This window comes from Caretta caretta, chromosome 6 (assembly GCF_965140235.1).
Source record: "Caretta caretta isolate rCarCar2 chromosome 6, rCarCar1.hap1, whole genome shotgun sequence".
NCBI lineage: Eukaryota > Metazoa > Chordata > Testudines > Cheloniidae > Caretta > Caretta caretta.
This window is the reverse complement of record NC_134211.1, coordinates 14,702,739-14,718,875: the sequence shown is the minus strand read 5'-3', so window position 1 is coordinate 14,718,875 and position 16,137 is coordinate 14,702,739. Positions and strand designations below refer to the sequence as shown.

At 55.6% G+C, this 16,137-nt stretch overlaps 1 protein-coding gene across 13 annotated transcripts in view; it reads left to right on the top strand.

Moving 5' to 3' along the window:
- Nucleotides 1-16,137, top strand: part of SYT7 (synaptotagmin 7) — a 181,070-nt gene that overhangs the window by 137,217 nt on the left and 27,716 nt on the right. For all 13 annotated transcript variants that reach the window (XR_007357058.2, XR_007357061.2, XR_007357059.2 and 10 more), the window contains one exon: nt 15,849-16,119. Coding sequence is in view for 6 of the 13 variants with exons in the window: in XM_048852658.2 (XP_048708615.1) it covers nt 15,849-16,119 (271 nt within the window). In the remaining 7 variants the exon portion in view is untranslated. The remainder of the gene's footprint in view (nt 1-15,848; nt 16,120-16,137) is intronic.

Genomic DNA, 16,137 nt, shown 5'->3' with positions numbered 1-16,137 from the left:
AGGGCGAGAACAGGGCCTGATCCAAAAGCCACTGAAGTCACTCAGAGACTCAATGGAGTTTGGATCAGGCCCTAAGGGAGCTCAGGCCAACATTTCTCTATGCTGGCCCCTGATTTTGAGTGCCCAGTTAGAAACCTGGAGGCATCTAAAAATCAGTGACCATTTGTGAGAAATGGGGCCTAAATGATATAGCTTGGACACGAGTGGGCTAGAGGAGCGAGGCTCTGAATAGTCCATTGCAGAAGGGAAGGCAGCGTAACCAGAGAAAGGTAGGCTTGTGAGTAAGGCGCTGGCCTGGGTCTCCAGAGCTCTGCATTCAGTTCCTAGCTCTGCCAGAGACCTGGGTAACTCACTCAGTCTCTACGGGCCTCAGTTAAACATCTGCAAAACGGGGTGCGGGGTAGTGATCCTTCCTTTGTCTGTTGGGACTAGTTAGACTGTCAACAGTTTTGAGCCGGGACAGGGGGGTATATACAGCACCCGGCACAACGGGGCCCTGATCTCAGGCGGCACAAGGACTGTCTCTGGCTGTGTCCATGCAGCACCCGGCATAACGGGGCCCTGACCGCAGCCAGGCCAGGGTCTGTCTCTGGTTGTCTCTGTGCAGCACCTGGCATAACGGGGCCCTGATCGCAGCCATGGTTCAGTGGGGCTTTTCTGCCTTTGTTTAAGAGGGGAAAGGGTCAGAGAGAGGGGTCCACGCTGCCCTGCTCAGGAGGGAATTTGCACACAGTTGGCTCTTTCCCCCTGTGTGACCTTGGGCCGAGTGACCCTCTTGCTGGGGGCTAAAGAGAGATGGGCTCAAACCCAAGACCTGCCCTTGGGGGTGATCCTCACTGGGCCCTGATTCTGCACCATTCAAGCCCGTGGGAGCTTGGCCACGAGCATCAGTGGGCTCAGGATCAGGGCTGTAGTGATGGCACCAGCCCAGCGGGGCAGAGACGTTACCCCCACCGCACCCCCGGTGCCATCCCAAACTCACAAACTGTCTTGTCGATCCGGAGCTAGAAGAATGGCCTCTGCTTCTCCTCATGGACATTGTGGCATCATGTGGCGCCCCCTTGTGGCACATCTGGGAAGAGCGGTGTCAGTGACAAGCAGCTGCTCCCTGAACTGGGGCGCAGGGCAGAGATAAGAGCGGTGAGCCAGAAAGCAATCCTCATGCCCCTCCGCACTGCAGCATGAGAGTGAGACCCGCCCCACAGGCTGGGACCACCCATCCAGGGGATATGGGATGAGCATGCCTCTGCAGAGAGTGGGAAGGACAGACTGGCTGCTCCCCACCCCTAGCTGCATGGCCAGGGCTTGAGAGCCCAGGCTCCTTGGCCCAGGCAACCAGAACTGCTCCCTCCACTCTGCCGAGGAGACCCCAGCGCCTAGGCCTGGACCAGGCAGTGGGAGAGGAGGAGCTGGGAGCGTCCATCCTCCTGGATCAACGCACCACACCGTGAGGCTGAGACCCTGCTCCTTGCTTAGGTCCCGTGTGCGTGGAGTGAGGCCAGAGCTGCCCAGCTCAGAGCCAGGGGCCAATCCAGCACCCTTGTCTGGGCTATATTTGCCCTTTAAAACATCCCTGCTGAGATGTAAGCAGGTGGGGCACTCTGCTCGCCTGGGTCACTTAGCTGGGCCCACCGTGGGGTATGGCACATTACCACCTACTGCCGGGGGAGAGGCTCCAGCAGGCAGCCAGGGGCCTGGATCCCACCTCCCCCAAGCATGGGAGGCGCTAGGGAGGGTGCTTCCCACAGGCCAGTGCCACTGCTGGGGCCCTCAGTCACACAGTTCAGTCCAGCCACCGCTCCCGGGGCTCTGGGACCGGCAGCTCAGCTTCCGTGGCAGGCTTGGGCAGAGGGGGAGGAGCTCAGCTGCAGGGCAGGGAAGAGAGACCGTGTGGTCGAGGAAACGGATACGCTTCCCCTTAAAGGCTGGGGACCCTGGGGTGGGGACTGAACCCCGCAGGATGTGGGGGCATTACCTCCACACGCAGCAGAGACATGCAACTGGCCATAGCCCACAGACATACAGCAACGCACACACGCAAAGCACAGAGAGATACACACAGCACAGAGCCATGCTCTAGCCAGTCATCCGTCCCCCGCCACCCCCAAGCCAGGCTAATGCACACGGGGGCGCACATACACCCAGTGCAGGGACATTCACACCCAGAGCCTCCTGGCCTGGACACATACCCACAGGGTCACACGTGTCCTACCTGCCCACCCATACGCGCTGGCTGCCTACGTACCAGCCTGCCCGGGTGCACCAGTCCTGGGGGAGGCCTCTGGGCCCAGCAAGGAGCCCCTACTTGGTCCCCTAGTGTCTCCCCCTGCAGGAACTGGCTCACTCGTGTTAAACACACTGGTGGAGTCAGAGGCAGGAGCTAATGAACTGCTGGGCCACCGCCAAGCGCACCTGCCCTGTAGGAAGACGCACAGCCAGGCCATGGGCTGCCACCGAGTCACCCAAACCTCACAGGCTGTGGCAACCTGCATCTCCCACCCCCTACCCTGGCCCCACGCTCAGGCCAGCCCCTGCAGCATGGTACGGGGCAGGGCCCTCTGCCTGGGCACAGAGACACCTTGGACAATGTGTCCTGCTTTAGCAACCAGTGGCCTCTCTCCTCCTGTGCTCCCCATGCCCTGCCCTCCCCTGCCCCCCTCCACCGCACATGCCCTACTCCTCCTGTGCCTCCCTCCACTCCCCTACTTCTCCAGCCCCCTGCCCCTCCCCTCCCCTCCACGCCCTCCTGCCCTCCCCTCCTGCCCCTCAGCTCCCCTCCCCTACTCCTCCAGCCCTCTGCCCTTCCCCTCCACTCCCCTACTCCTCCAGCCCCCTGCCCCTCCACACTCTTCTGCCCCTCCCCTCCCCACGCTCCTGCCCTCCCCTACTCAGCCAGCCCCCTTCCCCTCCACGCCCTCCTTCCCTCCCACCCCGCTCCAGCCCCTCCCACGCTCCTCCTGCCCTCCCCTCCCGCTTCAGCCCCTCCCCTACTCAATTCCACTCCCTGCTCCTCCAGTCCCCTGCCCCTCCACACTCTCCTGCCCTTCCCCTCCCCCTCCCCTACTTCTCCAGCCCCCTGCCCCTCCACTCCTGCCCCTCTGCTCTCCTCCCCTACTCCTCCAGCCCTCTGCCCCTCCCCTCCACGTCCTCCTTCCATCCCCTCCCACTCCAGCCCCTTCCCCTCCACGCCCCTCCTGCCCCTCCCCTACTGACTTCCACTCCCCTACTCCTCCAGCCCCCTGCCCCGCCCCTCCACACTCTCCTGCCCCTCCCATCCCCACTCTTCCAGCCCCCTTCCCTTCCCTTCCCCTCCCCTCCCATCTTCCTCCAGCCCCCTTTCCCTCCCCTACTCCTCCTGCCCCTCCCTTCTACACCCTCCTGCTCCTCCCTTCCACTCCCCTATTCCTCCAGCCCCCCGCCCCTCTCCTCCCCTCCCCTCCCCTCCCATCTTCCTCTAGCCCCCTTTTCCTCCCCTCCCTTCATTCCCCTACTCCTCTTGCCCTGCTGCCCTTCCCCTGCTACCCTCTGCCTCCCGCTCCCTCTCAGGCAGTCTTCTTTCCCGCAGCAGGCAGCTCACTAACCCCTCTGAGTCTCTGACCCTCCAGCCCTGGCTCCTGCTCGGCAGCCCCTCTACCTTCCATTCACTGCTCCCCGACCCAGCCTCTCTGGATGGAGGAGAGAGAATCCCGCTGGGTGGCTGAGCCTGCCAGCCCTGCAACGGGGAGGGAAGCTGCTCTGTACGGGGCTGTAGGATGGTGGCACCCTGCTCTCTCAGCTCCCCAGCACCCTCAGGCTGTTCCTCAGGGGGCCCGGCCCACTCAGCAGCATTGCTTGCCTGAAGCCCACTGCTCAGTGTGGTATGCCTTCCTCCCACCGCCTGGCCAACACAGGGGAGGAGTTTAGCTCTTTAGCTCAAGCTGTGGAGACTCACACCTTGGCTCTGGAGGTCCTCCTATCCATTCCAGGTCATGAGCAAGACACATAGCGCCAACACTTGGCCTTCCAGACCCACAACAAACAGATTCCCATAGACCTACCAAGAGCCTGATCTGAGCCATCATTGACAAAGGCACTGCTCTGAGGCAGCTCACATGGCTGGCACCATACAGGAATAGACAGGGCACTGCTGAGGGGAAGCTCACAGCACTGAAGTCCATGCTGGCATAGACAGAGCACTGCTGAGGGGAAGCTCACAGCACTGGAGTCCATGCTGGCATAGACAAAGCACTGCTGAGGGGAAGCTCACAGCACTGAAGTCCATGCTGGCATAGACAGAGCACTGCTGAGGGGAAGCTCACAGCACTGGAGTCCATGCTGGCATAGACAAAGCACTGCTGAGGGGAAGCTCACAGCACTGGAGTCCATGCTGGCATAGACAGGGCACTGCTGAGGGGAAGCTTACAGCTCTGGAGTCCGTGCTGGCATAGACAGAGCACTGCTGAGCAGAAGCTCACAGCTCTGGAGACCATGCTGACATAGACAGGGCGCTGCTGAGCAGAAGCCCCACAGCTCTGGAGTCCGTGCTAAGATAGCCAGGGTACCGCTGAGGGGAAGCTTTGTAGAAATGAGAGATAAACAAGGCTTGTGAGGACCTGGCTGGAATACACCTACCCTGCCCCTCCCTGGACAACACACAGTCATTCCCTGCTTCCACCACTGCCTTTGGGGAGACTCTGCCACACCCTAACCCCTTGCCATTAGGAGACTATCACTGCTCATCAGTGTCACCCCATTGCTCCTACCTAGCCCCCTTTAAACACTCTCCTCCCCTGCTCGAAATTCACATTGCTCAGGTTCCCCTAGACAGTTGTATCCCTGCACCCCTGGCAGGGACATGTGCGGGGGAGACGGAATGTAATTACCGCAGCTGGAGCTAACAATACAGTGCCGTGTCTCATACACGCTCTATCCTTCCCCAAACACATTACCCAGCTACATAACAGGATTGCAGAGAGGGAGACCAGCAGAAGGACAGGAAAACAAAACTGTTTTGCCACTTAACTCCCTGCTTTGTCCCAAGGACGCAGGAGATGAGGGGCCAGATTCTCAGCTGGTCTCCATCGGCGTTGATATGCACCAGCTGAGAATTTGGCTCAATAGCTTTTAAGGGCAGGCTCAGGCTCAGTTCTTCCATATAGGCAGGGCAGCAAAACTCCCCAAGGCAATGCCTGGGTTTCTCCTTCTTCCTAATGCTCCATAGGTGTCTTTTTGTGCCCTCCTCAGCGGTTGGCTTGGGGAAGGGCAGAATGAGAGGGCCCTGTGGATTTGTCTCAGGCAGATCAGGGTAGCTGCTGCTGGGACCCCTGAATGAGTCTGTGCTAGATTCCTTACCCTGCACAACTAGCTTCCAAGGCTGATGGTGGAACATGAGCTAATGACCTGACACAGTGTCCTCCAAACGACCCCAGGAGGTCCCCAAGCAACCCAGCAAGCTGCCCTCTGAGTGACCCAGGGAGGGACCTACACGATGACCTGACTAGGCGTCCCAAGGGATCTGATGATGTGTCCTCAGAGGTGTATTTTGAGCAACACTCGAAAAAGCTAGAGCAGTCTCACTGGCTGCCTCCCTGCTCGGCTCCCGCTGGCTCCTGGAAAAGTGTGATGCTCGGGTGGATGGCAAGAAATGGGACACGTCCTGCGTTCTTTGCTTCTGAGCAGAGCTGGTCAGAAAAGGGAACTTCGGCTCCATCTGACATCTCAAGATTTCCATTCCTCCCGCTTCGGAGTGACAAGTCAGAATTCACCCCAGAACGAAGAGTCAGAGACCCTTCATGTGAGACACACTGAAAGAACTTTATGGAAATGTAGTTTCACTGGGACTTCAGTGTTACAATGTACCAGCTGAAATGATGCCATCAAAGTGAAAAGCTTTGATAATCTCCCCTCGTAAATTTCAACATAACAGAACGGTTTGGCTTCACTGGATCAGTGTTTTCTGAGGGAAAGCTTTCCACGGGCCGTGTTTTGACCAGCTCTGCTTCTGAGGGTATGTCTACACTTGGTTGCAGCCCATGTAACCCTAACCAGGGTAGTGGTGTGCGTCCTGGCACAGTGAAACAGCAGTAGCACGGGCTTCACCATGGGCCGTACCAGCCTGTCCAGACCCCTGGGTAATTACTCGCAGAGCTAGCCCAGGTTGCAACACGGGCTGCTGCACCTCTGCTGCTCCGGCACCCAGGCTAGCTGGATTAAACCTTGCTCGGGTACGTGTGCTTGAGCTGCAGTCACACTCTGGTGGCAATGCAGGTGTAACCTTGTATCTCTAATGCACTAGTGTGTGGTGGCAGGGAGGCGTGACCAGTGGGTCCCTAATGCACTGGGGGTGGGGGGCGTTCATCCATCCAACAGCTCTCTAAGCACTCGTGTGGGGGGAGGGATGCGGGGTGGGACATCCAGTGGAGGAGATGGTTGGACAGCTTCCTAAGGCAGCATCAGTCTGTGACAAATCTGAACCGACTGGCTCCTCGATAGCTCCTGTGCTGACCTGAGCCCCTGCTGGGACGCAGTCCCATTGCCCTGCAGGAGCACTGGTCCCGGCCGATGGTACCACAGGAGCCCCAGCAGAGAAGGGGTTGAGATCCAGTCCTCACAGGTGAGTGTCTGGGGAGGCAGTGTATGCCCCCCGGACTGACATGACCGAGCGAAACCACAAATGTGGAGCTGAGTCAGACAGACAGCAAGTGGGGCTGTCAAGGGGCGCTTGTCAAATGCTGCATCACAAGGGCCTGGTGGGTGTCAGGAGGTCCCATGTTTGGAGCATCTGGGGACTGTCAGTGGAGCACAGGAGAGACCTGGCCCTTCTGCCCTTCTCTCAACGGTTCTCACACATGAGGAACTCCACTAGCACCAGCCATTATCATCTCCCACCGCCCCATCATTTGCTCTTGAGCCTTTATTTAGGGATGTTGAAGAGCTTCATCCCAGCTGGGTTTGGGGGCCTTTAGTTGTCTCTTTCCAACTCCCTGATAGACAGTACAGCGTGGAAATCCCTCCCCATAGATAGCCGGGTATGTTACTCCTCTCTCTCCCCGCTCAGCCCCCTTCTGTCTCAGGCACTCACGCCATACGCCCTTGCCATTAGCCGCTGTATGCGTGAGGGTCCCGTCCTCTGCCAGGTCCCAGTACCTCCATTGTGTTGGGTCGAGGAGGCCAAGCTATCCCAGGGCTGCCCATGACGAGACGCAGTCTGGGCCGTCAGATTGGTTCTGGGGAGATGGCTGCAGTGATGTGACAGGCAGGCTGTCAGGAAGGATTTGGCTAATTGGAGCTCCCGACCCTAGGGAAGTGAGTGTGTGGAGCGGAGCCAGGAGATGCCGGTGACAGAGAGAGAGGCTGATCCCCTCTGACAGCTGCCTGGACAACAATGAAGCCACAGGCCTGGGAATCCATAAGATATTATCTAGTTGTCTAAACGTAGTGGGAAGAGTTCCACTCCCCAGTTCCTCGCAGAGGTGTCTCCGCTGACAGAGACAGGATTGCCATAGAGTGCTACAAGCACAGGGGGCTCCGGGTATGGGGACAAAGGGAAGAGCCCAGCTAGGTCCTGGCAAGATGCAGAGGGGATTGCTCCTTCATCGTGGATGTGGGTGTGCCCCTGATTCCATGCTGTGTATCCAGGAGAGTCAGCCAGGAGTGAAAGGCCAGCCCCTAACACCCCTCAAAGCCTGGAGGATGAAGGGATTTGTTCTTTGAGATCCGGGAGCCCATGCCTGCGACTAGACATGGATATCCTGTCCCAGGGCCATGCACACACCCACAGAGACATGAGGGCCACATGCAGAGGAGGGACCTCAGCATCAGCACTTGAGGTGACGGGGCCTGGAGTCTCTGTGCGTGGCGACGTGCTGATAAATTAACCAGAGCTGCTCCCGAGTCTTGCTTCAGTCAGAGCCATGGCCTGAGATTTTCCTCGTGCTCCGCTCACCGGCAGCTCCTCTACCTCTCCGCTGAGGTGGCTAGCTGAGCTGAGAGCTCTGCAGGAAGGAGAGCAGCCTGTCTCGAAGGGGCCTGCAATGCCTGTTTCTGGTGGCAGTGCTCAGGCTGTGCTCCACATTTCCCCTTGCTGACAAGATGCCGGGAAGGTTTCTCCTTGGGCATAGTATGGCACGAACAGCACACACATCTGCTCAGCTATGTGCCAATGCAGGCCTCCCTCTGCCCAGTCCCCAGGGACTTCCCAGGTAAGCCCTCCGCATCTGCTTTGGGCCAATGGCTCCAGCTTCCTCCAGGCTGCCCTTGTGCTGATGGAGTGGCTTGCAGCTGGCGGCGTCACTACCCATAATGGAGCAGAGGCATGTGCTGCCCTCCTTGTGTGTCTGCATCTCTTCTCTTATTTCTTCCCCCATTCCTCAAGGGGAGCCCCGGCCAGCCCTCCCAACAGTCCCTGGGCCGCAAGCCACAGCACCAAGCCTTCTGCTCTGTCTGAGTGACTCAGGCTCCCAGTGGATCCGGAGAAGCCAGAGGCGGAAAGGGGCTTTCATCATTAATGGAGGAGTGCAGAGCCACCAGCACCCGCAAGGCCTCTCGGTTCAGCAAGATCAGGAATCACAGCAATCTGGACAGAGTTACTACAGATCAGCTGGCTCATCTACACACACTCCCCCTACCCTCCCCGGTTCATCCCCACTAATGACTTCTCCATCCTGCATCTGCACAGCCATGGCACCTCCACCTCCTCCCTGGTTGGCCACATGGTTGCTCATACTTCCTAACAGTGAGGCCTGTCAGTGGGAGGATCCAAGGTCCTGAGTCCAGGCCTTCAGGCTGCGGCCACATCCACAACACCACTCAACAGCTCTACTAGTGACTGGAGAACTAGGAGCCTGAAAGGCATATGCTCCATTAAAGGTACCGCCCCCAGGGACCGGATTGGATGAGTTCTGGAGTCCCTGATTGAGCCACATACACTATTTAAGCCAGAAAGAGACCAAGGAAGTTGTCTATGCAAAAAGGTGGCTCCTGGCTTGCTGCTGCTACAGAGCCTGCCGTCTCCTACCTGCTGTCCCAGCCTCGTCCCCAATTCCATACTCTGACCCTGTCCTGTTCCCAGCTCCTGCCCTTAGCCTCCTTCCAGTCCCTGGACTCCGTTGCCCTGGTTTCTGACTGCTCAGGCTCCAACCATGGGCTATGACTCTTTGGCTTCTGACGCAACACTGGCCTTTGGCTTCAGCTCCTGTTTCCTGTCCCTGCTGACTTCAATTTTCAGCTCTAACACCTGGCTCCTGCCTTCAGACCTGCACATTGGCCTCTGGTTCCTGAGCACCATGTTGACCACCAGGCCAGCCCACCCCATACTGCTCCCAGGGCAGGGGTGGAAGTCTTATCTCTGGAGTCATCTAGAAACCAGCTAGTTCTTTAGAAACTAGTACAAAGCACTATTAGGTGCCCTGAAGGGAAGCTCCTGCACTGGCCAGAAGGAGATTTAATGGGTCTGTTCCCATTGTGGTTTCTACCCTACCCATTAAGAACCTTGCTTCCAACATCTCAGCCTGAACTTCTCCTTCCTTAGTACCAGGCCGTTGCTCTGAGGCCCACGTAGAAAGCTGTGGGATATTGGATGCAGAATGCGCAAGGCATCTGAGAGATGTGAGGGTTTAAGAACTACCGTCTTCCTCATTTCTTGGGGAGGCTTTTTGGGCTGACCAGGCCTGGCACCATTCAGAGCGCAGCCTGGGCCCCTCGCTTGTGAAATACCTCCCATCAACACCCAAAAGTGCCCATTCCTGCCATGAAGCACTAGGATGGGACAGGCTAAGAAATGTCTCAGTCTGCAGCATGATGATGGCAGCGTGAATGGAGGTCGCTGGCGTAACTCAAATGGTTCAAATAGTCCTCCCTTCAAACAGTCCCTCATGGCACCGTTGGCCTTGCAACATCTTCCAAAGGCCTCTGCTTTTGGGAACAGTGGGATAGATACCTAGAGGATAGTGTGGGTATGGGGAAAACTGTAACAAGTCTGCAGCATGGACACACTGAACCGACTGGGCTTAAACCTGATCTTTCCTGTGGCTTCAGTTAGAAGCAGCTCTGTGAGTGCAGATTCAGCCAAAGAGAGCTCGGTCTGGAAACTCCATGTTTGCTTTAGTCTGTGTTGGCCTTGGTGAGGACTGGTGCCTTTGGCTAAGTCAGAAGAGGCTGGTGGGATAATAAGTCATTAGATGCACAGTTCACAAGCATTTTCAGCTGGACTACTGCAGTGTTTCTAAGTGTGAGACCATGGAGAGGGGTCGGGTGGTGGGAGGGCAGCAGAACTGGAGTGTCCGTTAGTGGGGGGCAGGAGACCCAAGCATCTAAAACCCACTTGTATAGCTGGCCAAAATGTTCTGACCAAAAACTTTTCTTGCCAGGGATGCAATGAAAACATGTTTTGCAGGAAAATTTCGTTTTAGTCTAAATTTTTTGACAGGACATTTTGAAACAAAATTAACGTTTTTGTTTAATTTTTAATTGAAATTTTCATTTCATTTTATTTTTTGAGACCTGAAACAGATTGATAATTTTGAAAGATTTCTACATTTATATTGTATTAATTCCATTAATGAAACGTGACCTGGTTGAAATAACGTGTTTTGACAAGACTCAAAGGGGATACTTCCAAATATTTCGTTTTGCCGAAAATTCCAAGATTTTGACTCTTTGTGCCCCAATTGGGGGTGAAACCAAATTTCAAAATTTGAGAACTTTCAACGGGATGGAAATTCCATTTTCGGCCCACTCTAGTTAGAACCATTCAGGAAACTAACATTAAACCTGTGGTCCTCCAGCTTGAGAGAGCTCGGCCCTTTGTTATATCTGACTGGAGGCCCCCAAACTAGAATTTCTTTTAAATCCTAAATTCTTTTAAATCATTTAAAGAAATTATATGATTTGAGGCCAGGTGCTGAGGGGCAGGAGATCTGTAATTGGAAATTGTTGCCCTTGCCTGGGAGTCGGCAGAGACATGTAGCATCATAACCGTGCTGTGGATTTGTATCTCCCAAAGCCACTGTACCATTCATCGAGGGCTGAGGGAAACTCTGAACACACAGAACATTTCAGAATGTAAAACTCACCCTGCCAAAAGTCCTTATTAAAGAGTTTCCAGTTCCCAGGCCTTGTGCCAGAGCACTAGTGGCTGAGATTGGGCATAAGGGTTAGCAAGTGCTTTGAACTTGAACATAAGAACGGCCATACTGTGTCATACTGATGGCCCATCTAGCCCAGTATCCTGTCTTCTGAGACTGGCCAGTGCCAGATGCTACAGAAGGAATGAACAGAACAGAGTAATTATCGAGTGATCCATCCCATGTCGTCCAGTCCCAGCATCTGGCAGCCAGAGGCCTAAGGACACACAGGCACTGACTTTCTGAAGTGCCGGTGGGGGGTACTTGACCCCCAGCTCTGCCCCAGGCCCCCACTCCACCCCTTCCCCCAAGACTCCATCCCCTCCCCACCTCTTCCCACCCAGATCTGCCCCCTCCCCCGAGCATGCCGCGTCCTCGGTCCTCCCCTCTCCCTCCCAGAGCCTCCTGAATGCTGCGAAACAGCTGACCGCAGCAGGCAGGAGGCACGGGGAAGAAGGGGGAGGTGCTGATCCGCGGAGCCTGCTGGCGGTCGGGAGACACTGAGGGGGTGGGAGGGAGCTGATAGGGGGGCTGCCGGTGGGTGGAGCACCCACAGAGTCGGAGCCTATGTAAGGACACCCAGAGCATGGGGTGGCATCCCTGACCATCCTGGCTAATAGCCTTTGATGAACTTATTCTGCATGGATTTATCTAGTTCTTTTTTTTTTTTTAACTCCCCCGCCATTTCATCCCCTCCCCAAGGCCACGCCCTCGCTCCGCCTCTTCCCGCCCTCACTCCACTCCCCTCCCCCGAGGTCCCACCCGCTCGGTGCTCTCTGCTCTCCCTCAAGCCTCTACCCAGCCGCCAAACAGCTGATCGGTGGCACCGAAGAACAGCTGTGGCTGGTGGGTGCTGAACACCCACTGGTTTTTTTTCCATGGGTGCATGAGCCCCAGAGCACCCATGGAGTTGGCATCTATGCCCAGGGGGCATCAGAGTTCAGAGACACCCCTCTGTGTTACAGTCCCTCCCCTGCTTCCCCCTTGCTTTGCAAGGTAGTGATTAACTGCAGGCCTGGATCAGCGGCAAATTACAACACCCCGTGTACTGGCTAGGCTACTCTGGTCAGGGAATAGAGGGAAAACCCATTCCATGTACGCAGCAACTGCTCACTCCTGCCTGCCCAGACCCCAGCTCTGGGTAACATGCAGAGATGCAAGGAGAGTCGCTCCGCTGCACAGCTCTGTAGTCCAAACCACAATCTGGGCCACTCAGGATCAAAGATATTCCCAGCCTGTGTCAGCAAAATGTCCTCAGCAAAATAGGCGCGTTTGGTACAGCACATGCCCTGGGTGTGGAGGGACAGGTCGGTGTAAAGGCCATTTTGTTGACTGTTGACATTTTCAACCTTTCAGATGTTTGTTTGGATTTAGATTTTCCTGGCGTTCTAGGGATTTGTTTTGTTTTGTTTAAACCACAACATCCTTTTAAGACCATTTCCCTCGAAAAGATTGATGTGTACTTTCAACCTTAACTCCAACGTAAGGAAGCTTTTCGTCATGGAATATGGAGAGATCTGGGGAGCGATACAGTATCTTGTGAAAGCAGAGTGATGATAATTCCCCTGCACACCACCACGGGGAAGCCGTGGTGCAACTGAGATAGTCATTATTAATCGATGATTCGTTATTATGAGCAGTAAAACAGGGAGTACAAAGGGGAGCGTGGGAGCTGGGAGAGTTGGAAGGCCTCCCATCTAAGAGACCAACACAGGAGCTATGCATATGTGCCTTAAAGAAATGCAGGGAGCAGGGTGGGATAGGCCTCTGTGCCAGCAGCAGAGCAGAGATAATAGAAAGGAAGCTGGAGTTTAATAAGAAGCAAGGGCCCTGAGCACAGGAAGAGCACATTTAGATGAGACGCCTGCTGATGCTCTGACAATGGACCGAGGTTGGGGAAAATGCTCGCAGAGAGCCCAGATGAGGCAGGCAGAGCAAGCGGAGGGAGTTGAGCTGCGGTGCAGTGGCCTGTGAGCTCCGTTCCTGCTAGCGATTGGTACTGGAGAAGCAAGGGCATTTTGGAGAGGCCTATGAGAAGCAGGCAGTGCCGATTGCCAGGGCGGGTGAGCCGGGGGCTGAGGCCAAGCAGGGTAGATTGCTGGCTAGCGAGTTGGCGCCACACGTCACTGACAAGAAGCGGAGTAACCAAGTGCTCTGGAGGCTAAATCACAGAGCTTATGAATATGCCACTGCTGCTGGCTGGCTGGTTCAGTCTTTTATCTCAAATGGTATAACTGGCTCTGTGGATGAGGGGAAAGCAGTGGACGTGTTGTTCCTTGACTTTAGCAAAGCTTTTGACACGGTCTCCCACAGTATTCTTGCCAGCAAGTTAAAGAAGTATGGGCTGGATGAATGGACTGTAAGGTGGATAGAAAGCTGGCTAGATTGTCGGGCTCAACGGGTAGTGATCAATGGTTCCATGTCTAGTTGGCAGCCGGTATCAAGTGGAGTGCCCCAAGGGTCGGTCCTCGGGCCGGTTTTGTTCAATATCTTCATAAATGATCTGGACGATGGTGTGGATTGCACCCTCAGCAAGTTTGCAGATGACACTAAACTGGGAGGAGAGGTAGATACGCTGGAGGGTAGGGATAGGATCCAGAGGACCCTAGACAAATTGGAGGATTGGGCCAAAAGAAATCTGATGAGGTTCAACAAGGACAAGTGCAGAGTTCTGCACTTAGGACGGAAGAATCCCATGCACCGCTACAGACTAGGGACCGAATGGCTCGGCAGCAGTTCTGCAGAAAAGGACCTAGGGGTGACAGTGGACGAGAAGCTGGATATGAGTCAACAGTGTGCCCTTGTTGCCAAGAAGGCCAATGGCATTTTGGGATGTATAAGTAGGGGCACTGCCAGCAGATCGAGGGACGTGATCGTTCCCCTCTATTCGACATTGGTGAGGCCTCATCTGGAGTACTGTGTCCAGTTTTGGGCCCCACACTACAAGAAGGATGTGGAAAAGAGTCCAGTGGAGGGCAACAAAAATGATTAGGGGACTGGAACACATGACTTATGAGGAGAGGTTGAGGGAACTGGGATTGTTTAGTCTGCGGAAGAGAAGAATGAGGGGGGGATTTGATAGCTGCTTTCAACTACCTGAAAGGGGGTTCCAAAGAGGATGGCTCTAGACTGTTCTCAGTGGTAGCAGATGACAGAACGAGGAGTAATGGTCTCAAGTTGCAGTGGGGGAGGATATTTGGAAAAACTTTTTCACTAGGAGGGTGGTGAAACACTGGAATGGGTTACCTAGGGAGGTGGTGGAATCTCGTTCCTTAGAAGGTTTTAAGTTCAGGCTTGACAAAGCCCTGGCTGGGATGATTTAATTGGGGATTGGTCCTGCTTTGAGCAGGGGGTTGGACTAGATGACCTCCTGAGGTCCCTTCCAACCCTGATATTCTATGATTCTACGGTAGAAGCCTGTGCTTTTTGTCCAGACCGTCCTGGGTTCAAACCCACTGGCAGCCTGCAGAGACTCATTTGCTGTGTTGATGTAGCACCTGTCCCCAGCAGGCCCTGCCTGCCCACAGCTCTGTGCCAGTTCTTCCCCAGCCTGAGCAGACATGCCTGTGCTGGGTCCCAAGCTGAGAGGGTCAGTCGGGAGGTGACAGCAGGGGAGACAGGCTATGCAGCTAGTTGGCTGTCAGAAGCTCCTTCTCTGGTGCAAGCAGTGTGATGGGGCCTGTGCATAGCGTTTCCTGGGCTCCCGTGCCAGCTGCAGGCTGGCCTCACATTCCAGGGGGTGTGGTCTACCAGGCTAGCACACATGCTGGGTGGGTGGCCATCTCAGCCAGCTCTTGTGCCTGAGCCATGCATGGCAGCACTTGCCCTCTCTCAGGCAAGGTGGGATTTTGTCCACTGTTCTTTGAGGACACTGAGCTGGACGCTGGCGTGAAATACTAGCCCAGCTCTGCAGAGCTGTCCAGACACACAGAGGGCTCCAGAAGAAACTCACCTCCATTTCTGACCATAGACACCTTCTCTACTCCCAGACCAGAACCTGGCCCCACCAAAGCCCAGGGCGTTTTGCTGATTATCAGGAAGCAGGTTGATAATTGTCAGAGCCTTGCCTTGGAGAGCTTGACCCAGCACGCTTCATTCTCACCGACTGCACCTCTCTCCCTCTCCTTGGCTGGGTCAGCAGCTGATTGAACCTGGTCTAAAAGCATGAGCTTCTAGTGGTTGAGCTACAGGACCAGCTCCGCCATTTGGAAACAGCAGCTGCCGCCTAAGAAACCTCTTTATGGGGAACAGCCCCAGAGGTGCACCCAGCCCATGCTGTGTTTTGCGTTACACTCACATCACGGCTGCAGATTGGCCCTGACTATTTAAGCAATATTGTAACATTCCTCAGAGGCAGATGGAAATCAGCCTCATCCACCCAGTGACTGAGCTACCCATCCCACTGCTGTGATCTCCCCTCCCCAGGAGCCTCCAGCCCCCCTTCCTCACTGCAGATTTACACTGCCCCGACTAGAGATGCCTCTTGGGTCTGTAGAGTCCCGAGCTGCCTGATGGGGAGAAATCAGGCCAGTCTCCTCCTCTGGTCCCATCTTGGGGAAGGAGGGGGAGCGAGGGGGTGGGGCGAAGGGCAGCTATAGGAGGAGGAGCTCAAAGACTGAACATAAATCATAGATAGGCGGGTGAAGTGACAGGTAGATAGACAGATCTCTGGGTTTCTCCCTGGCAATAGTGCTCACCCCATGCTGAGTTCTCCAGGATGACTCTCCATTCTCTGTCCCCACTCAGCTCTCCCCAGGCTCTGAGGATGACGAGGGACACGACAGCTCCAGCAGGGAGAACCTAGGCCGAATCCAATTCAGCGTTGGCTACAACTTCCAGGAATCCACCCTGACTGTCAAGATCATGAAGGCTCAGGAGCTGCCGGCCAAGGACTTCAGCGGCACCAGTGACCCTTTTGTCAAGATCTACCTGCTGCCTGATAAAAAGAACAAGCTGGAGACCAAAGTGAAGAGGAAGAACTTGAACCCGCACTGGAATGAGACCTTCCTCTTTGAAGGTAGGCGGCAGGAGCCAG